Here is a 26,282-nt window from a genome sequence, read left to right as displayed (position 1 = left end):
CTCATTGATTATGGAAGCAGTCTCTCAGCAAAATTATTGGTTTAGAGCATATTACTTACTGTATCAATATAAAAAAAAAAAAGATTACTTTTCAACTTCATCTCCTTGCATATTTTTCATGTGGTTAAACATAGCAGATACATGCCATGCATGCTTTCACTTTTTTTATTATTATTTGATCATTATCTCATTTTAAACAGCTTGGAATATACAATGCTGGTCAATAAATAAATTTATAATGTTCAGATTGTTGCTTATTTGGCTTTCATTAAAAATATCCACAATATTATTGTTTGAATCAGGAAATGTTGTATAAAATGAGTAAAATTTGCTTGGTTTGTTTTGTTTCAAGGGGAGAGATAGGAATAGCCATGGATAATTACCCTGCTCTTTATTAATCAGAAGTATTATTCTTATTCTGTCCAACCACATAAAAAGTTAAAGAGATTCTTACTGACCGGTGACTACAAGCAGATTGATGTTGACGTAAAATATTTCTGATAAAATTAGAACTCTTAAAAAATTGACAACATAGTGATGAAGAATAAAGATGTATTTCTAAAGGGTAATGGCTGTGCAAGGACTAATTGCTGTACAAATATGTGAATTTATGTATTTCTCTCAGCTTTGTAAACATATACATTTCAATTATGGTTACTGCCCACTTTCAGCCTCTCGTGACAGCCAAGTCCCAGTTGAGAAGCTGCGAATCTAGTCCTGTCTTTGTCAACCTAAACGTGCACTGATAACTTTTTAAAAGGAGGGAAAATGACAGGAAGGGAATGGCACCTTTGCAACGCTCACAGCAAGCTCCTCTCTGCTTAATGACGAGAGCACAGTCCTTGGAGAGCACTGGACACTTCTCCCTTTTGCACGTCACTTCCTTATTCTGGAAAAAAAAAAAAAAAGACAAAAGCTATTGCAAGCAAACCAAACCCAAGGCTACCATTTCTTGCAATTCAGAAAATAAAGTGTGGGGCCAGCAGCCTGCTCTTTTGCTTCAGGAGAGGTCCTTGTGTTTCAATGCATCTTTCTTCTCTTGAAGGAACACAGTAGAAAAGAGTCTTTGAATAATCCAGGAGTCCAAGCAAATGGTGTTTAAACCTCACTTAGAAAGTAATTCATAACTGCTGCCCAGCATCATACAAAAAATGTGCTGCACTGAAGAAATCCATGTTACTGAAATGAACAACTACCTACATGATGTGCTTGTTAAAATATCCTCAGGGTCTTGAGGAGCTGCCCATGAACTGCACAGCTTAGGAATTGCTTCTCACCGTGACAGAAAGACAAACAGCAGAGAAGTAGGCAGTACCCTCAGAGAAAACAAAATTCTGCCACTGCAGAAAATCAATTTTGCCTAGAGGTTCTTTGAAAGAGGCTACTGTGTACTATACCAGGCAATATGATTAATGTAATTCATCTTTCTCCCCAAAATGCTGAGAATCAATGAAACATCATGAGCAGACAGAATCACTGTACATTATAGTGTCATCTTGCTATGGCAAAAAGCCAATGATTTCCCAAGGCCAAAGAGCACATGGACCACATTAAGGAATGTCAATAGAGGATGTGCAACAGCAGGCAGCAGAAATATTCCATTTATTGCCTACCTTGCCCCAGTGGTGTCAACCCTTTTGGTTATCCCTGCCATTACATAGGTGCAGAAAACAAATACTTGGGGTGTTTCTTTTAGTAAAATTTTGCTGCTTCAAATTCCTAACTTAAAGTAGCCCTCTGAAGTGACCTCCACCTATAATTAGTAGCTCCGTTCATTAGGTGACACAGGTGGCTATCTAGTACACGCAAGTACCCACCTCACCCACTCTTATGACTTAATTAGAGACCCAAAAATCAAAGGGCTAGAAAAATGTAAATCATAAAACTAAGGAAAAAGAAGCTGTGCTTTCCAGTCTTTTTACTTTGTTCCCTGTGGCCTTATTCAAGGTGCCTGCGAAGAATAACATGCAGCTTTTATTACACTCCAGCCCTTTGTCTAAAATCAGAGGTTTATTTACTTCAAAGTCACTGCCTGATCTGATGGGAGCTATAAAGGCACTTCAGTCTTATCAGTGTAAATGAGGACTCACTCTCACCAAGACAGTGTGAAATCAGCAAATGAGAATCAGGCTCTAAAGCGCAGCTGTAGCAACACAAATGATTACTGTAAAAAGCCAGGTCACTGCAGTGCTGGCTGTTCTGCATCACTCCAGCACTGCAGAGCAACCATAAATGCAATTTAACCAGCAGGTTAAGCTGAATTTATGGCTGGTCTGTAGCTCTGGACTGGCACAAAGCAACCACGACACAGAATTGCATGTGGTTCAATGTCTCTTTTAAAGTGCTCAGTGGAATCTTGATTCCCTTTGCAGGAACATAGTGCCCCAAAAAGTCTGTCAAAGGACAGCAGAATCAAACTTACCAACTCAACCACAGTCTGTATTTTAAAGAGTTCTGCACGGATCTGATTCTCTCTAATGAGTTTGTTTAAGGAAAGATTTAATAAGCCTATCAGCCCCACTACCTTTATCTGTGGGAAAGTCTTCTGCCTGGTGAAAGTGGGCATGAAGGAGGAGCAAAACCATTTAGAGTTTGTTCCTGTGGAGAATATGGTTCACCCAGCTGCAGGATGCATCATGCACCTCTGAGAGAAGTGAGGTGCACAGTGCCCTTCAGAACCAACCTGGCTGGGCTGGGTGTGTGTAAGGGGGGGCAGTGGGTAGCTACCCATTGGACTCCCTCTTCAAAGAACCACATTTTTGTTGCAGATGGCAGCAAGAGGGACCAAAAAAATAACAGCTCTGGGTTTTTTTAAATTCTCTGGTTCCCAGAGGACTTCTAGGGCAAATTCCTCATGCAGCCCAGCTTCCCAGGCTATTTCTTCCCTGAGTGCTGTCTGCCTTCTTCTGCCTCAGGTACATCCTGAAATGGTATTTTCTTGTTGGCAGTGCAAGGAGTTTCTAAGGATGACACATATATTTCAAACAGGAGATACTTGCTAGTTACTGTTTCCAGTAGAAGCCTTCTGTTTCCCCCATATTGCTAAAATAGAAAAATTCTCTCCAATTGAGCTTGGTATCATTGAGCCACCCCAGGGGGCCAGCCAAATCCGGGTCTTGCTCTTCTTTCCTGATCACCAGCAAAGCTGCTGGTTTGCTGCTTCCCTCCTTTCTGGGAGGGAAGATTTTGGAATTCATGTGCTGATGCCAAGAGCTGTTTTGCATAAAGCAGCTATTCCACATGAAGAATATTAGTGGCCCACAGTGCAGTGGCAGGACCTGAAGGGTCCTTCCCCCTAGGAGGATGGCTTAAGCAGTAGGCTACAGATTCACTCTTCCGTTCTCTATCTCAGTAGACTTTGAACTATTTGCAGTTCAGTGGCCTGGCTTCAGCAGAAAGGGGCTTGTTCTTTGTGCCCTCACAAGTCACTGGTTCTTACAGCAAGGGCACTTGTGGGGAAAGCAGGAGATGAGCCATTGAATTGCCTCTGGATGTGGAGGGCAGCAAATCTGGATCACTGACTCAAAGCTCAGTTATTACAGCACGGTGCTGAAAGATGGGGAGGAGGTGCTGCACTCACCACCAACTGCACTTTTTTGTTGCTGTTTTTTTAATTTGGTTTTTCTTTTGGTTGTTTTTTGTTTGTTTGTTTGTTTTGTTTCTTTTATTTTGGTTTTTTTTTCCCCAAATTAAAATGGAAGGTTAGCTCTGTCCCTTGGAGGAGAAGCTGCAAGATCCTCCTGCCTTAAAGGACAGCTCCATGTATCCCAGGTAAATAGAGCTAATATTTGCCAGCAAAAAAGAGAGGAGCAGCTAAGCACTAAAACAGGGTGGGATTTGCAAACCTGATATTCATCCTCTCTAGCTTGTTATAGGCAAGGCCCAGACAGCCCCAAAACAGGCTCTTTCAAATGTCATCCCAAGCTGCCAACTCTCTGCCACCAGGGCCAGGCTGCTCTTCCAGGGTGTGAGGTATAGCATTGCTCAGGGTTGCAGCCCCTCCACTCCTTGTGGGGTCTTTTGGGGAAAAAAAAATACAGCAGAGCCACAATTGCAACATATTGCTGCCCTGGCATAGTCCTCATGGCAAAATCCCTCTTGAAGTAAGAAGAGATGAATGCAGCTCCAGGGAAGTGCATCCTCCTGCTGCTTCTACTACAATTTTACTATTATCCCAAAATTCTTTCTAAAAAGTCCTGCTGTTTTATCTCAGTGCTGTATTTTGTGGAAAACAAGATCAGCAGATGTGGAGGAAAGGGTTAATATACCATGCTGATCCATCACAGGCCTGCAGCAGATAAAGCAGGGCTGGTAAATCATTGTTTAGTCTATTGCAGTCAGGCATTATCCAGTGCAGATCTCCTGGGTCCACTGGGTGTAAAAAGTACAAAAATAAAACAAAAGAGTAATTGTCATCTGGAGGCTGGGTTTTTCCCTTCACCCAGTTGCCCAAAACACTGTTCCTAATGTCTACTGTCCATCTGCTTGTTTCAGTTCTGCTGCCTCCTCCCCTCCCATTTCACAAGGGCAAAGTGGAGGCTGAGAGCAAATGAGACTTAAGCAACTAATCCTTTCCTTCCAGTTATGTCCCCTCCTACCCCCAGTAATCATAACATTTCATTACTTGTCTCACAGCCATACATTTAGAAAGTCACTAAGTAGCTGCATGCAGGAGAGCTGTATTACCAAGCCTCCATCTGGGCTGTCAACAGCGTCTCTGAATCTGTTGAAAGCTCTCAGATACTTTGAATTTTGCTGTTCTTAAGAGAAAACTTCTTAGACGGCAACAGTCAGAAGCCAACAGTTATGGGAGGGTAGGGGATTTTTTTTCCCTTTTGTTTAAAGGACATGCACTCTGGCACCAAGAAGTGCGGAAGAGACACATGGCCCATAAATACATAAACCGTTTGCTAAGTCAGAAAGCTGGGAGTCAGTCAAATCCATAATAGGATCCCAAGATTCATAATAAATAACTTTTAATTATAGTCCTGCACAATAGTTATTTTAAACAGATGGTTTATAGATTCACATCTGGGATTATTTTTTTTTTTTAATTTAGTGCTCAGGCACACACACAGAAAGGGAGAGAACCTCAGCTAAGGTTTCTATTAGTGTTGGAAAAATGTGTATTTTTTAAAAGAGGTCAGGCTGATCCAGAACAATGCTGCCGCATCTGACGCAACTCCCCAGTCAGTGCTCAGCTCAGCAAAGGGTTCACACTGGAATCCCAGACTCCCTTGGAAAGGAAAATTTAGGGAAGTGCTGGAGGGTCACCCTGGACTCCTCACTGCACTCACCAAGCACAACTGTGGAGAGCTCATGTTTTAACGCATCTGGGAAAAATATCAGAAATTTTGTTGGGTGTCCATGTTTCTCCCCTCTCCCACACTTTTCCAGTGAGAACCAAGGATCTCCTTAACTAGGCATGCAGAGGTGATGTCAAATTCCCACACAAGAGAGATACACTAACCAGACCCAATATCACTGCTACTGCTTCATGTTACCTTTACTACAACCTCCTCTCAACGCAATTTGTTCAGCTTTGACATGCACCTCATATTTTTACCTTCCATCAAAGAACCCCACACAAAACAGCCCATTCTGGCGACAAATTGTATCAAACTAACAGCCTTAAACTCATATGGTAGAGCTAAATAAAATGCCAACATGAAAAGGAAAGAAAAAAAAGAAACCCACACACTAAAAAGGAGTCTGAATATTTGGCAGCGATCTTGGAGAGGATATGTGCCAAACCACAGCTTGGAAGCCACAGCCAACTTTCTACAGGGTTCCCCACTGGACTCCTGCCGGCTCACAGCAGCCACCAGGAGGATGGCTCTTTTCAACCTGGATTTGGCTTCAAGAGGGAAAAAAAAAGAAAAGAAAAAAAAAAAGAAAAATAGGAGTCTGCTTCATTTATTCAGGACTGTAGCAAGGAGTGCTTCCATCAATGGTATCCTGAGCCCACTCTTATGCTGTAACAGCTGGCTGCAGAAGACATTGAAGATGTGGTTTCTCAGGGGGCCAGATGTCCACAGTGATGGTCAGGGGTTGTTTTTCTTTCTTTCCTTTTATGTATTGAAAATGCTTTTAGGAAGCTTGCACTGCATTTCTAATACCCCGAGGTTATTAATTATTTATACTGAATGGGAAAAATGTTACTTAAACTTTCATTTAACCAAAAAAGTGCTGTGGAGGGAAAAATAATAAAAGCAAGAGAGAGAGAGATTAGGTCGGAATACCAACTACCACTAATGACTAACCCTGAAAACATTCAATTTATATCACTATTTATCATAGTCCTGCTGGTAATTCTGATAGGACTCCTCACCAAGTAGCTCAGGGTGTCCTTAAGTTTCTGCTAGGAGAAGGCTGTGGGATCACCCATGAAAACAACAACTTTCAAACAATGGCAAAAGTTGCCCCCGAGGAATATGGGATGGAGGTTTCAAATACACACATGTGGCCTTAGGAGAATAAAGAGCCATTTAAAATTAGTGAAACAAGTGTATTCAATTCACATGAATACATACAGCCTCTCCACCACAAGCCAAAGGGCAGGCTCGAACGCCGGCTCCTGCCACGTGCCATGATCCCCATGTTCTTAGGCCACGCTGCTGGGCTCTCTGCCAGGAGCTGCCAGAGCATCCTCTCCAGCACTCAAGAAGCCACACACACCACACAGGCCATAGGAGCAAAGGTCTGGGCCAGCACTGGTCACAGGCTTTGTCCCTCAGCAAAGCTTGGGAGCACCCAAGCCTGTGCCTGTACCTATGTTTATGTGCAAACAACCCTGATGTTGGGCCAGCTTGAACTCAAGAACAGGCTCAGACACATGCTTAACTCATGGTCTAGACAAAACCTGAGGCTCTTTCTGAAAATAGTACCCTTGCTTCTTTGGCACTCCTGCCTGGAACTCTGTCTCAGGCCCGATTTACAAACCTCCCTTTAACTGGCGGAGTTGATACAAGCAAGAGATCCTTGCTAAAACTGTGGGACTGATGTCTTCCATGAGCATTTCTCTACCTGAGCAAGAGCCACACCATTAGGCTTCAGGGAGGAGACACCACTCCTCAGGGAGAGATGTCTACAGACCCTTTGAATCACTGTCAAGGGAAATGAGGATAAGGTCTCATTTCCCTTATTCCCGTCCAATTATCTGCTGGGGTTTCTTTCCCTTGCAAAACAAATTTTGTAGGTACAGTAAAAAAAATGGTTTAGCACACTAGATGTATTTCTAAATTCAAGGTGGAAAAAATATTTCCCTATCAAATGATGTTTGTTCTCAGGAAAATGATAGCATTGTCTCCACATAAACCTACAAACACCAAGGCATATGCTTCACCAAGAGAGAGAAAGGTTCCATTATTTTAAGGACATAAAATTGTAATGGGAGAACTCACAGGAGTGAAGTCAAATGCTTCAGTACCTTCAGCATTAGGTCCTTGCCTGTGGCAGAACATGACCATGATTTCAGCATGAATTTCATTAGATAAAAATGACAGTATTTTAATTCAGTTCACAGTCTCTCTTTCCTTTTTTGAGCAGAGCACTAGGTAGCCTTTGATTTGCCCCTTCATCCCTGTAACCTGTTTAGCTAATCTGGCCTCTCAGGCTGAGCAGGGAGGAGGCTTCAGCCTTCCCAATGGTGATGCTCAGCCAACATCAACCATCCCCCTTCATAATTCAAGCTCTCCCCACTCCGTAGGAAAGATGATTAAAACAAAGGCCCTGCTGAAAGATGACACCAAATTTCACTTCAAGTGGGTATTCCCCACTGCTGTGAGGAACACATGAGTATGTGCAAGTGATTCAGGACAAATCACTCACAACCCCTTACAGACTGAACAGAATTTTTTATATTTTCACTGTGCTTAATGATGTACACCAGCACAAGGAAAGTGACCTTGGTGGCCAGCTGCAATCCCAATACTCCCTGATAGCAGCCCTGTGCACCAGTATTTGGTGAAAAGAAAGCACCATCTCTTCCTCCTACATTTGCTGGCATTAATACTAAGGCTACAGCTGGGGTCAGGGTCCCAGAACATTAAACATTTTGCAGCACATCCCTGCTCCAGTGAGCTTAGGGACAAGGTAGACATGGCCAGGCACAATTACTGTAACTGCAGATTGAGTCAGTGAGAAAGCCAGAGCAGGATCCAGACCGTGTAGGTCTCAGTCTCCCTGTCTCCACCTCAACTTCCAAGTGCAGCTTCAGATTAGAGCTCTTCAGCTGCACAGTTATAGGCAACACTCTTTACCTGTCAGCAGAATAGCATGGCAGTCTTCTAGCAGTAAGAAACAGGGCCTTCACAAGTTCCCAGCCATTTCTACTGTAGTAAAAAAAATACCCTTAGTAATCCAGGAGCCGGAATTCAAGGAAGGGTTACACACAGGGATTCTTGTGGGAGATCACACCTTCACATTTCATGAGATGCACACTTTTAAAATTCACATATTTTTCTGAGAATTTTAATTCACAGGATTATGTTTCTACTTTGTCAATGAAGAGTTTGAATCAATTATCAATTACTTAAATCTGATGATAATACCTAAGGAAAAGGTAATCACAGGCAATACCTGTCAATTTGAAGCTCCAGCTGCAAACCTGTACCTATGCTGCTGTAAAAGCTCACAGCTCAGTGACCCAGCCCTGTGAGTTTATGATCTACCCCTTCCTGGATGTTCTCACCTACTCAGAGCAGTTAGAAAAACCTTTTGGATGGTTACTCCCCAACCCATTTTCAGCTAAATGGGTGATGCTGAAGGCATGGTCCAGCCTAGTCCTAGTCTGGTTTACCCTGACAGAAGCTGCTGGAGAATTCATTCTCCCAGAGAAGTGACAGGCAATTGAGAGCCATAAAAGCTTCCACTACCTGAGCTTCATCCACCAAACACAGCTGAGGTCAGCAGATGTGGAACAGCGCTGCTGTCCTGAGTGTATCCTGGAGTGTACTGGTCCCCCTTAAGTGCCATAGGATGGCTTGGAGAAGGAGAAGTCTGCCAAGAAAATTGTTCTGAAAACACCCTAAATAGTTCTACTCCTAAAAATCATTGATGACACTCTTGAATTATTTAGCTGATTTCATAGAGAGCAAAGCAGACTACACCAAAGATTTAAAATAAATTATTATATCATTTGAATTCAAAATACTGCATCAAGCCATGGTGTCATGTTCTGGCTCATCTCAAAAATTAGCCCTGCCCATCAAAAGAGTGTCCTAAAAACATTCTGCTTTTCTTTCTTTACTAATGTTATCCCAGTTCTAGACACTGCTATTTCCTGGTAGATATTGTCAATGAGAGATAAACCAAACCATTAAAACAATAAAAAGGACATAAAATCAAAGCACATCAAAATCAAATCTATCAGTTCAGAATTCCTATTTTTGATAACTATTTTCTGTTAGAGACTGAATACTGACCAATGGTATTTTTTCTTCTAATGCTGTGAATTAAAATTTCATTTGACATTTATTAAAATAAGATACATTGACTGCTTTTTAAAATAAGTATAATTTCATCACAATTTGATGGGCTAAATCTAAATATATTATCCAAATACTACTTACCTGTCATTGCATCTTTATTACCTTTTCAGTCTGAAGCCTGCTTACTCAGTCTTTACACTGGAAATTTCAGCAATGGCAAATGCTCTAGTTTTGGGCTTCAGTCCATTCTAAGAACTTAGAACAAAGCAGCCCTTGAGGCCATGTACTTCTTAAAGACTTTAAAAAGCCCAATGGGCCTCCTAACTTACTCTGCAACAAGTCATATCCCATGAAGAAACCCACTTCTGTACAACACAAAAACAGGGCTAGATTAAAGAAAAGGAAAGAAAAAGAGCAGGGTCCCCTGCTGCTCTGTCTGGCCAGAATCATGTCTTTTACTGCCCATATCCTCTAAAGAAACGATGCTCTCATGATATATTACCCTAATACATCACCAAGTGACAGTTTTCTCATGATACTGTATCCTCAAAGATGTGATGCATGCCAGAAGCAGCGACAGGAGATCTCAGCTGGAGGAGAGAAAGGGGAGGGTTTTTTTATTTTCTTTACAATGTTTAAGCTACACTTTGGGGTTTTCTAATGTTATTTTGAGAGGAAAATCCCTGTCAATCGTAGCTTCATAATCCAGAGGACTCCTAGAAATTTTGCAGTACAGCTTTTAAAAATGGAAAGCACCAAAAAAACAGTCTCTTCATTTAATTGAAGCAAGTTTTGAAATAGGACCAAAACGCTTGAGGAACAACAACCAAATAAAAATAGTAGCCCAAAAGAAAGAAGCAATGAGAGTCTGTTTTCTATTATGAAATTATTTAGGCAAAAGGCCTCCAGACACTGCTGTTTTAATGAACTTGCAAGAAAACTGAGAACTGACCCTGAATTTGTTTTCTTACATGATCTTGCCTGTGCTACGCAGTGGTTTTAGAAAATAAAAAAAGGTTATTCACAGCAGAGTCTGCAGAGAGAAGGCAGAGCTTTCAACTTGTCAGTCAGCATAGAGAAGAGTGGGAAGAGACAAGGAAAAGGAACAATTCAGGCAGGACCCCTCAGAGGAGGCAAAAGTTTTCAGGGTCTTTTAATGCTGCCTTCAACTCTCAAAGCCTCACTCATTTCTGCTGCAACTGCTGCTTGGCTGCTAGTAAAATCTTGTAGGGGCTGTGGTAATCCTGGGTCATGGGCAACTCACAGCAGGCATCACCCTCAAGATGTCTTCATCCAGCTGCTGCCAGCAAAGGAAGGCTCAAGGTCTTGGGAGAATTAGTCAGAAAAGCTTATGACACCATGATGTTTAATTTGACACGTCTCACTTCTGTGTGTTTCTACTTCCTATCTACTGAAACTTCTTTGCCTCCATCAGATGCAAAGAAGAAAGGTAGAAAAAGCTTTCCTTTGTTGTGATCAATCACACTGCCAAATTAAGTAAGATTGTGACTTTCAAAACTTCAGCCAACACTGTAGCCAATAGGAGAAAAAGCATATTTTGACTTGTGGACTAAGCAAAAGTGATATGGAAGTCATTGAGAAGAAACTAAAAGCCAAAGCTGTCAGTGTCACTTTCACAGTCCTTGAGCTGACTTTGACCATATTTTGTGGCCTGGCCATGGCTGCTTTTGGGTGAGATGTAACAGCCCTCAATCACAGCAGTGATCACTTAGCCACATAACAATACCACTGCAGTCAATGAAACCACCCATGAGAGCTCAGAGCTTTGAGTTGAGCTCTTCAGTGCAGACACATGCACAATGCCCTATGCTCCGGGTAGACCCTGTTAATTAAACACTTATTTTTAAATGCTGCTCTGGAAAAAATTTGCTGTCCAAAATAAGAAACTCATCTTACACAACCACTTTCTTCTTGAAAAATCCAGTGGTTAAAACATGTTTTTGCATAATCGTAGCCCTGCAGGGACAGTTCTCACTTCTGAAAAGCAAATTCCCTTCTTTCTGTTTTGCACATGTACAAACAAACAGATTCTGGTATGTCCAAAGCTTGCAAATCTCAACTATAATAATACATTGAATAGAAGCCATACAAGCAGGTTTTTTTTCTTCAGCCTGTGTTCCCTTCACTCTTTCCTTTCCCTTGCCCCACTTGCACCGCAGGAAGTAAAAAAAATACCTGTTTCTGACAAGTAAATGGAGCTGACATTAGAGTGAAGCTCGAAGGTGAACAGGGTACGCACAAGTCATTTGTCATCTTGACAAAGTGAGATTTGGTCACCAGTGGGACACTTGAAAGACATCTGAACAGTTGGCCTTGACCACCAGCATTTCTTACAGCTTATAAAAGGACCCATGGGACCAAGAACACAACCTGCTTTTGGAAGTGACTCCTGCAGTGGTACCTCTTGATAGATGTAAAGGCAGTGTGATATATCAGGTGCCATTAAGATCTTTGCTAGCAGGTTCTATTTACATAAGTATGGAGTGTAGATAGCATCTTGTTAACCCAATTAATGAGACTCAAATGTCAGGAAACAGATTATGCCTGGCTCAAAGTCCACAGTGCTCTGAAGGCAGACAGACATGATTTCATTGTGTGGGACAGCACTGTTCTCTTTGAGTGAGAACTCAGCAGCAATCCTTCTACCTGGACAGCTAGGGGAGGCACAAAGACAATCTGAAATCCAAAAGTTTCACGCCTTTAGCGCAAGAAGGGCTCTTTATGGTGAGAGATTCAAGTGTCGTGTAAAACAGAGAACCTGCAGCTGAACCGAGGAAAACTAAAAAAGTATCCACTTGAGGTCTTGGAAACCTAATTTTTTATTAACTGTACCTTCTTCTGCAATTAGAGAAAGTCTTTGTTGCCAAGTCACAGCCAGGTCTGGATTAGAAGAGAAACACTGCTTCATCCAGCCTGTCCACACCGCTGCGTTTTACATGGGCAATTGAAACGTACTTCTCTACCCTAGAGAAGAGGGGAAAATTTCCTGACCAAGATGAGATCACTAATCTCTTCATCAGTGACTCTCAACATACTGCTTTATACAATACACTGCTGTTCTCCCCCAGCCTCCAACTATTAAGCTCTATGATATAGAAGCAGATGCTCCTGTCACCCAGGTCAGAGCAGTGAACCCTGAATGGCACAGCATGAGGTGCTCGGCCCCAAAACAGAGGGGGGGTTTAGGGAAAGGCCTTGTACTCAGCAACTGCTGCCAGCTCTCTGCTCGGCATGACAGCTGTAAGGAATTCCTCTTCAGAGCTGTCTTCTCAATGGAGGAAGACAGAAAGCATGGGCTGCCTGGGCCAGCAGCACCACTCAGCAGGTTAACCTAAATCCTCTGATGGGAACAGTACCTCATGGGCACAGACACAAGTTGTCTACAAATACACAGGAGTCACATTAATTCTCCAGAAGAGACTGCAAATCCTTCTAAACCTCTGGTTCCAGAGCCAGGCATAAGTTTCCTGAAGTCACGTTGCATCCACATCCTCTCCTGCCCGCAGTCCTTGTGCCCACTGAACAGGCTTGGAGCTGCCTGCTCATCTCTCCAAAAGGCTGCCTTGCAGCAAAACTCCCTTTTCTGATACATTATTTGCTTCCTTTTCCCCTTTTTTGGCTTCCACCTTTTTGTTTCTTTTTATGAGGACTGGTTTAATTATTTCAAAAAAACCCCAATAATACCAAAAATACTCCTTTTATACTAAAACGGTTAAACAAAGTTTTAGGCAGCAAATACATCTGCTTCACATAACAAGTGCATTAAACCATTCAAATTTCTTACTATCACAGCCTCAAGTTCTAGATATTTTATAAATTTCAGCTTCAGGTTGATTTTTGGGTCAAATGATTTTTTCTTGATGATTGAAAACCTTGCCAAGTTAAACTGAACATACACAGGCATTTTCTCACAAGCCATAAAAATTGCAGACTTCTTCAGTTTCTTCTGTATTTTCATGTTAAACAAGTTCTGGGTTCAGTATCAGTGCATTCTGCTGCATCTTAAATGTCTACATCAACAATTTCCTCCAGAAATGCTTCATGCCTATAGACCATGGACAGATTATGCCTCAAACATGCATCTGTTAAAAAGGTTCCTTACACTACCAGACCCCCAACATTTTAAGGTGCAGCAATTTTAATTTTCCAGCATTTTTTATCCACTGCACTTACTAACATCGACCAAGACTTGGTTTATAGGCTAAAGAACTTGCATGTTTTGCATTTTGCCTGCCAAAATAATTTGAATCAAAAGGGTTTTCCAGATTGAATCACCCGGCTAGCTATCCCCAGGACTGTTTGGGTAGAAGGGTTAAGTGATACATCTGAAAATTATCATCTGTGCACTGTCATATACAGAAAAAAAATATTCTCTGTAACAAGCAAATGATCAACAGCCTCCCTCTAGCAGGAGAGCCTTCTGGTTTATCAGTGTTTTATGTTTTACAGGCAATCCTTCAGCTAACAGCCTTATCTCAAAGCCAGCCACCCTGCCTGGCTCCTTCCTGCCCCAGTGGTTTCTAGGTGACACAACCTCGAGATGTTTCACTAACTGGTACAGTCAGATCATAATCATTATGTAGCCCTAGAGCAACCATTTATCAGCTCTTCTCCATCTCTCTCAAACCATACCTCAACTGTACATCCAGACATAAAAAAGAACAAAGAGACAATCTCAGGACAACCAAGGTCTGTTATTCTTCACCCACTAATAAATCCTAAGACAAAACAGAAAAAACAAATGCAAATGTATGAGTCTAGCTGGCCATCAGAACACATTTTGATGATTCCGAGCCTTGGGGAAACTCCCATTTCCTGCTGAAGCCACTTAATATAACTGAATATAAACATGACAGGAGCAGGTGAAAAAAAAACAAACCACAAACAAGGAAACATAATCCAAAACACATAAACTTATAACCTATGAGCTGTCAGAAATCTGATTTTCCTGGCCAAGGCTATGCAACATCTTTGCTTGCATCCCCCTGGTTATGGAGGAGTGCAAGGTGCTGCTGCCATGCCTCAAGCAAGACGTTTAGCCATGAAAGAGGATTCAAACCATGGCCTGATGGGGAAAGGGGCAGATGATCCTGCAGCCAGCAGAGGAGCCTGGGGTTACACTGAGCATGCCTGAGATGTCCAGGGCTGAGCTATGCCTGGTTTCCAGTGTGAAGCAGAAATGGCAGTATTCAACTTCTCAAGTCTTACAGGATCAATACTTGCTGAGGTTTGCACATACTTCAGGCTGCATTGCTACCACATGACCGACTGCCATTGCCCGGTGTGAACTGGAGTGTCTCTGGGACAAAATGCAGTGCAACCAGGACAGCAGAGCTCTGAGGCAGAGTTAAAGATGGCCTCACTCAACCTCTAACACTGAAGTTTAGTGCAAAGGTTTACTTAAAACAGGGACTCAAAAAAACTGGGACTGCATTTTGTCTGGGAAAACATCAGATCTTTGGTATCATCTTTTCTACATGGCATTTCATCACATCCCCATCCTTAGTACTCACAAGAATGAATATATCTCAACTCTAATGCTGTTTCACAGTACTGCCTTTTGCCATAGCACTTCCCAGCACACACATACAATGCTTCTCTCTCTGAAAAATCTGGGAAACAATACAGAAAATGAAAACTATAGCTAGGATGTTGATGTATAGAATGGATGACAAGTAAAAAGCATGAGAATCATAGACAATGCATGAAGTTATTTTCTCAGCAAGGTGGTGATACACAGTCCTACTCTGACACCAGACTATGGATGACTATCTAGAGCAAGTGGATTCTAGACATGAGGAAAACAGAAAAAAAAATCCAGGAAAAAAGTCTAATAAATAAATAGAGAGACAGACAAAAAGTATATGAAATTCAGGTGTCAGCACACAAAGTAAGCTTCTGGGAATGATAAGGGATGAGAGCCACACTGTACTTGGATCCAGAGCCCAGCACTTGATTCAGTTGGGTGCAAAACACTGCACAGAGCTCGACTGGCCAAACTGTCAGACTAAGAATTTTTAGCTGCAGCCTAATGCATAAGATGGAGAGGCCAAGAGGCCTCAGAGGAAGCAGTCACACCAGTTATTAGGTACAATATAAGCAAGTACCAGTATGATAGTCATGTTAATAGCAGTATTACAGGTAGAAGCTTTTATGTAATATTGGGGTTTTTTCTTCACAATGGCCTTTTATTTGGCCATAAGCTCAATATTAAGAGGTTGCATTTTCATTTGATTTTTTTTTTGGTTGCTTTTTAATATTTTTCTTCCCTCAAAATTTTCAGTTAAATCTTGATGGGGAAATAAAACCAGATATTTGATGTGGAAAAAGTATCTATTTTTTATACAGCAGCACAAAGCAGAGCAGCAGAAGCACTGACACTGTGAGCCATTCACTTACAGAACCATAATTCTTAAAAGGACCATTAACAACTCAATGGAAGAAACTTGAAAGCTAATAAAAACTATATACAGGTAAATGTATGCTTTTCAAATGCCATTTTGATATTGGACCAGCTCTTTAATAATGTTTTTCTTATTGGCAATAAAAAAGTGTCTTAACTTAGACTGATCCATTTTGTGCTTATTGTAGATGCATTCCAAAGACATTTGCAAGTTATATTATATTTTCCATTTAGTTTATGGCATTTTTGTGCCCTTCATACTTTTCCATGTATTATTTATACATATTCTTTTGTATTTGAGATATCTGATCCTTTAATTACACAAAAGAGAATCTCATTTTCATACATGATGGATTGGATCTTCATCATTGTTACAGTGACATATCACCAGCTCTCTTCCAGGAGGGTTTTGCCAAGACCTATAATCAGTTCAGCACTGTGTGCATATGTGTATTTGCTCAGTGCAGCTGCCTATGTTAGAAATGTGCAAGTAGTGAACTCTTCACTAGCCCATGTGGTCTGAGAACAACATGAAATAGCTTCTTCCAGCCTGCAGATTTCCAGAAAGGCATCATCATAAGCTGTTACGCATGACTGTGTACCACATCCCCAAAATAATTGTCACGACAAAGCAGAGTGATCTGAATGCCAACATACCTGTGCAGGGATGTGCCACAGTCTGAGGCAGCTCTTGAATATGAAGTGCAGAAAGTGAACATCAAAAGTCCACGGATGACACAGACACAACAAACAATACTATACAATCCATGCTCATTCCCCAGAGGAGGAAATTAGATGAAGCATTGCATGTGGTACTACTTGACCAGGGTGGGCATACCTGTATATGGAACTAAACTGACTTAAACATTCCTCAAAACTGCTGATGGAAATTTTAAGGATCAAGCCAGAGTAACCAGCCTCTACCACAGACAGTTTGTCAGGCAGGTCAAACTCTTGTTTCACAGATGCTTTGCATGAATTAAGAACAAGTACAAGGGAACCGACCAAAATCATCTTCCAGAAGAGCTTACCAAAGTAATCCCAATCCACCTCTGGGTCTTGATCCAAGCCACCTCTCTCCTGCAAGACCTCCTTCATATATACATATATATACATATTCATACATACATTTCTTTCCTTTCTGTGACAAAGCACATATGGGACACCCTGCTGCACCAGACATGGTGTTATGTCTGGTTTTTGTTTTCAGGGTTTGTTTTTTGGGGTGAGGGGTGTTGGGTTTTTTCATTTAAGATGTTGCATATACATCTGTATTTGGGAAAAAAAAGCTAATAAAACTTTCATCATGTTGGAGCATGTTTGGGTTTCAGGAACCCTTCATGCACCGATCAAAAAAGCATTCTCTTTTGGAGTAATATGGGGGTGAAAACTATCAGTACACTACTGTATTATAGGCTTTTTTGTCTCTCTGTTTATTATTTTTGTGGGTGAAGAGAAAGCTGATTGTATTATACAGTAATAAAGACCAAGAATATTTAAATTAAAAGAAGATGCAGTCTTAGTAGACTCTGTAGCTGATGTATGTAAACTATTGAAATTAAATTAAATAAAATAGGTATGAAAGAATTGTTTGATGATTTTTTGTTTGGCTTTTAATATGCACTACTCCACTAAAAGTCATCTGGGCCGCATTATACCTTGAAGCAACAACAATTGAATCCTCATGTACTAAAACACTGCCATCTTCACTGAACATGTGTCAAACACTTGCTCTCAGGCTAGCTACGTGCTTTTAACTTGTGCACTGTGCCACAGAAATCAGCTCTGCTATAGGTAAAGAACCCCAGCACATCTAGTAGCTGTTTTGCTTTAGTCTGCAATGAAGACATGGTTTTTAGGATTGGGCTTCTTTTTGGCTGGGGGTGTTTGTGTGCAGAGGGGAACAAATGTCGAAGTTATTTCTTCAGTTTTTTGTTTTGCTTGCACTTGGTTTCACCAATTTATTAGTTCAAGCTAGGCAGAACACTAGGCCTTATAATGACAAATTTAACACAATTTTTTATGAGCAAAGGTCAAATTCTACACTGCTCATTTGGATTTAAAAGAGGAAATTTAAACTACAGAATGGCATTTCATGCTGAATAAAACTTATGGCAATCAAAGCTCTGATTTCTAGTTTCCTGAGCTCCTGTCTCCAAACTTTTCTCAGATTTCCAACAGTTGGTTATCCTTTCTGGCTTACATTTATTTCCTTCTGGTCTGGATTTAGGTGATAAAAGGTTGAGACATATGATTACCACTCCTCAGGTGCGAATGGTAAGTTTGAGGCACAAGCATGAGGGAAGGGGGGAGGAGAAAAGGTGGGGAAAACGGCTCTGGTTTAGATGTGGTTTGTCAAGATTACTACTGGCTTTTATCAGCTATTTCTTGACACAACTCACTTTGTTCTAAACTATGTTGGGGAAAAAAAATAATAAAAGACCTTTTCTCCCCACAAAAACCATACAAAAACTCAAATCACTCATTCTCTTCAAAAAAGTTCTAGAAGCCCTTGCAACAGCAAGTCCAGCATTAGCTGAGGTACACTTATCTATTTCCTTGCAGCTCCTCACTTCTACCCTGTCCCTTTCAGCTGGCATTTTTGGTATGTTCATTTTGAAATTACATATACTACTGGCCAATGGATACATTATTCTTGGATCCCTGCTTGCTTCTGGCGAGGTGTTCAGGGTCCATGGAGATGATGACAAATGAGCATGAAATGACATGGCTCTCCACACTGCTGCTGGCACCACCACCTGTCATCGTTGTCACTGCTGAGCTCATCTCACCTTCAAAAAACTCAGCACTCAGAGCTTTGACTCGGGCGAAGTTAATTCTGTGGTCTTTTTACATTCTCGCCCTATAATCAAGCACAGGTTCTCATTTCACCTATTTCCGACGGACTGCAGCATTTTTATGTGTTTTCCACGTGTATGTTGAAGCACGTATTTCTTGAAAGCAAATGCCATAATATCAGTTGTGAGCCTATTTCTATTTTGAGTGCTAGATACCTTCCAGCCAAAAAGCTGTACCAACAAAAACTCTGCTGAATTTCATCATTTACCGCACTTGTACCAAAGCCGAACTTAAATATTCCATGCCTGTTTTAAATGCTGACAGTCAAATAAAAGAAATCTAATCAAAAATTCCCTTAATAGTCTGTTAATAGCATTTTCCCCCCTAACATTTCAAAAACCTCAATATAAAAAAAGTCCCAAACTTACCAAAATGAGCTAGGCTTTTATATTTATCAAGCCTTGTTTAGTTCTACTAACAGAAATTTACTTATGTCTCCACTACCTTCAGCCCAAAACTTACACATATGAGAGAGACAGATCTGAAATTGTCATATGCAACACATTTGGCCTTCTCAAACTGCACAAAATGTGCAAAGTGTTCCTATGGATTTAAAAAAAAAATCATTTTTCCACAGATGTGGGAGGATAATTTTAGAAGATAATTCTTGCATTAGGTAGTAGCTATAATCATTTGCAGTCTTAAAGCATTTAGTAACTGGAATCAATTTCTCAAAGTGAATCAATATAACTCCATTATGAATACCATCAAGATTTTGTATTTTTACCTATAATCCCTATTACCAATGTTCCCTAAAATGCCATTTTTTTTCCACTCATCTTCATAACCCACAGTTTCACTACTTTGATTTTCAGAAGCCAACAAGACTTAAGACATTTTTACTGTTGACCATTAAGCATGACATAATGTCACAATCATATGTTCTCCAATGTTTTTTACTGTCAAGGGCCTCACCATTATCTGAAATAATAGTTTCCCTTTTTTGGACAATTTTTATTCATAGGGTTGGTTAACTTACTGCCCATCACATCCAGCATTACCTTTCAGTGTTTACCTTCATCTGATACCCAACTTGGTGCAGCTGTGAGCATTTCCCATCCTTTCCTCAGGAAAGTCTTTAGCTATAAACACAGTTGCAATGGGATGCTCAGCCATGGCACAATCAGAAAAACAATTTTCCAGTGCAACTTCTGTGTATCTGTTTTACCCATCAGCTCTAAGTACTTTCTCAAGTGTCTGTGTTTAACAGCAAATAAGGTGAATGCATTTGAAAGCAGGTACCTTCAGTTGCCTTCAGCCTTTTTTGCCCCTTTCCACTATCTCAAATCCTATGGAAAACAAGGTCGGATGTTTTATTTCCAGAGGCAGTGCATCTCCGAGGAGATGCAGAGCCACAAGACATTCAGAGTGGAAGTGGGCAGAGCACCAGAGCACTCTGGCTCTAACAGCATTTTGCAGACGGCAACAGCAAGCTGTAAAGCATACTTCACCAAGCCTCTGGGTCATGAAGACAGCTTTAATTTGTCTTTTGCCCATCCACGCCTCAGAAGAAGCTCAGGAGAACAAACACACCGAAAACCTGGCATCTGTACAGCCTGCCTGTTGCCAGAGAGACACGAAAGAAAATGAGTATGTTCAGATTGTGACTGCGTCACCCACATCCACTTGTAAAGTGAAAGTGCATGAAGTAAAAAGCAATCTCTTTGTAGTCAAACCATTAGACCAGGAGTTAGGGGACCTGAGCTTTCATCAGTCCTACAAGAAATTCCTTGTGGATAAACCATATTCTGTTCTTTGACTTTGATGTTTTTCTCTAAAAGGACAAAAACAAAATGGCCATTTGTTTCAGTCAGCTGTAATAATGACAAGTTCTTTGGAGATCAAATTCACTCATGTTTATGCCATTGCTAAAGTGTGGTAATTGTAAAAGTTCACATTGAAACTATTGTCATACAGGTATTAAAAATTACCATTTTTATGGCATTATTAAAACCATTTAGTAGAGACATCTAAATTATGAATTTGGGAACTTGAGATTTTACCCATATAGGCTTGTTCAGCTGGTAGTTTTTGCATACAGAGCATTACAGTGTTTATGTACACACACACCTACACACCCTTAGACTTACCTGTTTCCTTATATTAAAAGCCAGCACCAGAGCTGTTCCATGCACTCCAACACATTTCATTTTGACAAGCAGGGACATCCAAAGCAGAGCTACCTCACTGTGGGTGCAGTGCCTTTTTATTAGAAAACATTACCTATAGTTCAGAAGTGAATGGCTTACCACACACCATGTATGAAATCTCCAGCACATTACCCACTATGTGGACTTCTGTATCACCTCAGCTTCTCTTTCCACATATTAGAGCAAGTGCTCAAGAATGAGCAAATCTGGTTTGGTAGCTAAACTTGGCTATCTCTAGGACATCCCCACCAATATACCTCTTGTATTCAAGATTCAGAAGTTTGTGATAACAATAAAATTCTAAAACAAGAGATAAATACTTCTGCCAATGAGGTGTCCACAGACAGTAGTCTGTGCTCTATCTGCTTTGTTTCTGCTCACGGCCCTACCATGAAGATCAGTCCACTCTGTCTCTGCTAATCAATGAGAAAACAAAACTTTTGGTTTTGGTCTTCCTGCCAAGACTTTCCAGTGGTGTAAAAGGAATTGATTTTGTAATTGCTCTTTGCAGTCTTCATTTCATTATTGCAACTTACTCATTATCCATGAGCTTCCAGTGTTTACCACATTTGCTCCTGGAGCACTACCTGTTGCTTTACCCTCCAAAATGATTTAGTCTATTAAGAGAAAGCCAGAGATCATTTTGCTTATGCTGTCTCTCATTCCCTCTTACTACGATGCATCCACATGCTCCACAGGACAGTCTGCAAAGTTCTGTCAACCACTTGATGATACAGTTCCTGCATTTCAGTTCTGTGTCTTCTAATCTAATGTGAGATGGGCAAAGTCCTGGAAGGAGGTTAATAGAATCACAGAATGGTTTGGATTAGAGGGACCCCAAAGATCACCTAGTTCCATACCCCTCACCATGGACAGGGATGCCACCCATTAGATCAGGTTGTTCAGGACCCCCATCCCTGCCTTGGACGCTGCCAGGGATGGGGGCATCCAGAGTTATCTAGATATTCCTCTTCATCCCAGAGCTGTTCAGATTTCCACAACTTGTGTTGTTATTTATGGCAGCCTGTGGTCATGGAAATGCATCACCACTAAGGAAGACACGCCATAATCAATCTGCAATTCCAGTGACTCTCTTTACTGGTGTTTTTAATATAGGTGCCCTCTGTTGAATTTTCCGTCTTCTCCTAAACAGAAATTGCTTCCTTTCTGTAACAGCTGATCAAGCTCTCTTTTTAATTGCTCACTTCTTACAGTAGGAACATCCATCAGGTTTGCCCTTAAAGAGTATGATCACTCTTCCAGAAAAAGTTCTTCACTGAATTGTTATTAAACAATCAATATTTCTAGCTGAATGTAAGGCAATCTGGTTTTCTATTCCCTCCTGGTCACAAATCACCCCATTTTTTCTTTTGTTTCCTCTTTCCCGAGACCTCTTAAAATTGATCTTTTCCCCTGTGGCTGGCCTAAACAAAGATTTCAGCTACGGCCAGTCCAATAAGTCAATGCTTTGGATGTCGCACAGCACTAAAGCCAGTATCTCTAGACTGGTTTCCATCTCCTCTACCAAGTCTCCCAGCTTCCAACTCAAGAAACAGAGATTGCATTTATCCTTTGGCAGAAATAAAACCGAGTGTAGCCAGGGCAGGTAACTGCAGTAACTCACTAGGCATCTGTGCACTTAATAAAACATAGTGTTCTCCTGGCACAGAAAGCAGCCAAATGCCCTCAGCTGCCATTTCACTAAAGTAAGCCCTGCAAACCACAGGGATTTAGAGTTCTTAACATCCAATGCTTTTTGCAGTTCTTCATGCTCGCACACTAAAAGGGTGCTCATTGATTTAATAAAGCCAAGGTCTAGAGAGATCTATAAATACAAGTGTTTTACCCTCATGCATTATTGCCCTGATGCCCAAGACTGAACTTCTGCTCTTTCACAGATAAATTGCTTCCTCGCTGGTTAACACCAGCTTCCATTAGCAAAAGTGGTGGCAGACATATTTGGGAAGGTGATCCATGATAAAACACAGCTTCATCTCTCTTTTTGTTTTCCCTTTGATTTCTTTACTCGCCACATCCCATGCTCCTCTTTTTCCCATACGACTCTGCTCAGAAGAAATCAATAGGGTATTCTTTATCAATATTAAGCAAAAAGTTATCAATTATCTCACCTAAAATCCACTGAACTCAGTGCAGTGACAGATATCAACCTCGAGGGGTTCAAGATGATCTTGATCCTGCAGTTGCCAAAACTGCCTTCTAAAAGGCAGTCTGAAACAATTCTTTACATCTTGTATAGGCTTATAGTAATAATAACAGCAATAGTATTAGGGGGAGAGGGTGTGTTGATATTTCAGTCCTAAAGTAGAACACGTTCTTTACATTCAGCTACTCTGTAAATTCCAACATGTAAAACATAGGGCTTTCTAGCCTATACTTTTCTTTGCTTTCAACAGCAAATTAAGGTTTATGGCTTTTATTTAAAAATATCATAGGAGGTTTTATTTAGAATGACTGTTTTACAATAACTCCTAGGCCTTGGCTTGTCCAACTGAACTGCTCCCAAAAATGCTTAACTCTGAAACAGAACGACAAGGAAGCAGAATGTTTCTCCCCAAAATGTGTATCAGCTAACAACGCCATTAACTGCTGAACTCCCAGCACAGCAGGCAAAGCACTCTGACGAAAGCATCACTTGTCCTTTCACTGTCATATTATTACAGCACATAGTCATGCTGCTGCCTTCACCTTGCACCCTTGTGGAGTTCCTCACCCACTGGGATTGTGACAGGGACCAGGTCGGAGCTCAAAGCATCCCTGTTTCCAAACCTTACCTTTCCTTCTTTTTGCTGAGCTACAAGCAAAGGCTTCTGGGTGCACCCCCAACTCTGTGAAAGTTCTCCCCACAAATTCACATGGTAAACATGGTTTCACAACGTCCTGAAATAAAGTCATGTACAACTTTGTGCCTGCGTTTTAAAGTCAAAAAAATGATTGCCAGACTGTGTATTGGGTTACTTTCAATTAGCTCAGCTCTGAGATAACCTTGCGTTACATAAAGGCAACAGAGTCACCCAAGATTTGATTATCTGAAACATTTCCCTCTCTGTGCAGTTACATTTAGTACACGTCTGGATGTTCTTACTAGCTGAAATACACACTTACCAGGCAAACACACATTATACAAGGGTTGTCTGTGATAAAAGGTATCTGCAAAATTTCCCCTTCATTTTCACATTTTGCAACCGATCCTGAAATAGAAATAAAAAATTTAAAATACTAGCATATTTCATTTCACCCTGACAGTTTTGGAAACTATCCTCGTCACGCTCATGTTTAACCCTTGCTCCATTCCTAGCCCTCGATTTTAAACCCTTAAGTAATTTGCCCAATTTAATCAGGCAAGGACGTTCAGCATTTCTGCAAGACTCTAAAGAGAACAGGGAATGAGTGGCCTTTTATTGCTGCACAAACCTAGACTTTCTTTGTGCCCCAGTTATAGCAAAGAAGGACGCTTTTTCTTCTCTCAGATGACGTGTGGAGAATAACGAGTACTCCATGCAAAGCAGGATACGTCTATAACGATAGATCCAGAGCTCACTGAAATCAGCAGAAAGCTGTCCATTGCACTCTGAGGACCTGCACCAGCACAATCCCTGAACCAAGCATCCTTTTAATGCACGGCAACCGCTTGGCAAATGAGTCAAAATTAGCAGGCTGACTGTCAAACGGAATCAAATTAGGAAACCCTTTACGGCCCTAATGCTGATTAGTCGGTATTCTGTCATGCTGGAATCACTCCTCAAAGTCTAATGGCTCCTCGCGTGCGCTAGAATTTGATTCTGCGTTTCGCTCCGTGCCCCAGATCTCAGGAAGATAAAACCCTCGAGGGGAAACAGGGAGAATGGGGCGGGTGAAGAAAAGGAACAAGAAAACCTTTTTTTTAGGGGGGAGAGAGGCACGGTTGCTGCGCTCACCTGCCCCAACCCACGCGGGCACACCTCGGGCCGCCCTTCCCGCGCAATGCCACCCGGCGCAGGTGGGCCCCGCGCAGCCCGCGCCCCGCCGTACCTGTGAGCAGGGAGGAGGCCGGCGCCCCGGGCAGGCACAGGACGCCCAGCAGGACGGCGGCGGAGGCCGGGGAGAGGCGCGGGGCCGCCGGCCAGCCCCCGCCGAGCCGCGGCATCGTCCCGGGGGTGCCGCTGCCCACCCGCCGGCTGCGGGGCAGCGTCCGGGACGCGCCGTCGGGTGGCGGAGCCCGCCCACCCCCGGCACGCCCGCCCCAGCACCGACCCCCGGCGCCGGGCAGCGGCGGGGGGGTGGGGAGCAGGACGGGAGACCGCGGCCCGCCGGGGAGTCCCACCCCACGGCGGCACCGGGGGAGGGGACTGTGGGCGCGGGGAAAGCAGCTGTCAGCGCCTGCCCCTCGGTCCCGCACCCCCTCTTTCCATCACCCCCCTCCCTTGCCCGCATCCCTTCTTATACCTTCCTCTCCCCATAGTCCCTCCTCCGGCACCCCCCGGCCCCCATGCCTCCCTCCCCCCCGGCGCACACACGCACAGACAGGCTGCCAGCCCCAGACCCCGTTTCCCTGCCGGGAGATGCCCGGCCACTCCCTCCCTGGCCCCGCCGAGCACCTCCCGGCCCGGCAGCGGCGTCGGGGGGCTGCGCCCGCGGCCGCTTCTGCGGGAGGGGCGGGGGGAAAGGGAGAGGATTGAAGAGAAGAGGAGGAAAGAAGGAGAGGAGGAAAAGGTAGAAGAGGAGTAGCAGGGGAGGAAACGCGGATCCTCGGACAGGGCCGGGGTACCTGGGCACACCGCGGCGGCTCCGGCTGCCTCCGGCGGGCTCGTCCCCGGCTTGTGTCAGCGCCCTTCGTGCTGCGGGCAGGTTTTGCCAGCCGCCAGCGAGCGGCGAGAGGAAAGGAGGGAAAGAAGGAAGGAAGGAAGGGAGGGAGGGAGGGAGCGAAGGGTCGGAGGCTGTCCGCCGGAGTGGCTCCGCTCCCCGGCTGCCCGCCCGGCCGGGACCGCCGATCTCCCCTCGCCTCCCTCACCCGCCGCGGCCGCAGCCGGCCGCTCCCCGAAGGGGCTCCCTCCGGCCCTCCCCGCCCGGCTCCGGGGCTGCCTCTCCCCCTCGGGGGCCCCGGAGCTCGGCACGGTGTGGGCTCGGCCGAGGGGCTGGGGAGCAGCCGGGGGCAGCTCCCGGGCCGCGCTGTCCCTCCCCGAGCCCGGCCCGCCGAGCGGGTCCCTCGGCCCGTCGCTTCCCGGTGAAACCTTTGCAGCTCCTCCTTAACACTTGCCATTTGCAGGTCCACGCTTTGCTCTCCCAGGTGTAAACACGGGCAAAGTTAGCGATAGACATCACCGACACCCAGCGTTTGCGCTCACAAGTAGGCGCGGGTCGGGGCGGGATGACACTCGTGGCGTGCGGCAGGAGACTCTTCTGTGACAGATCTTCCCGAGC

The 26,282-nt window shown here is 43.0% G+C and overlaps 1 protein-coding gene across 4 annotated transcripts in view; it reads right to left on the bottom strand.

Moving 5' to 3' along the window:
- BMPER (BMP binding endothelial regulator) overlaps positions 1-25,767 on the bottom strand; it is a 147,486-nt gene extending 121,719 nt beyond the window's left edge. The window contains exons 1-4 of one of the 4 annotated variants that reach the window (XM_038164763.1): positions 25,630-25,650; positions 24,297-24,398; positions 23,988-24,073; positions 790-889 (exon numbers count right to left, since the gene is read on the bottom strand). In XM_038164763.1, the coding sequence (XP_038020691.1) occupies positions 790-889; positions 23,988-24,002 (115 nt within the window). In that variant the 5' untranslated portion in view covers positions 24,003-24,073; positions 24,297-24,398; positions 25,630-25,650. Of the gene's footprint in view, positions 1-789; positions 890-23,987; positions 24,074-24,296; positions 24,399-24,893; positions 25,261-25,629 lie in introns of those variants that run through there. The other 3 variants (XM_038164753.1, XM_038164772.1, XM_038164744.1) reach the window with 3 other exon arrangements.
- Between the last annotated feature and the right edge of the window lie 515 nt (positions 25,768-26,282).

Source organism: Motacilla alba, chromosome 2, assembly GCF_015832195.1.
Source record: "Motacilla alba alba isolate MOTALB_02 chromosome 2, Motacilla_alba_V1.0_pri, whole genome shotgun sequence".
Classification (NCBI taxonomy): Eukaryota; Metazoa; Chordata; class Aves; order Passeriformes; family Motacillidae; genus Motacilla; species Motacilla alba.
This window is presented reverse-complemented; position numbering and strand designations above follow the sequence as displayed.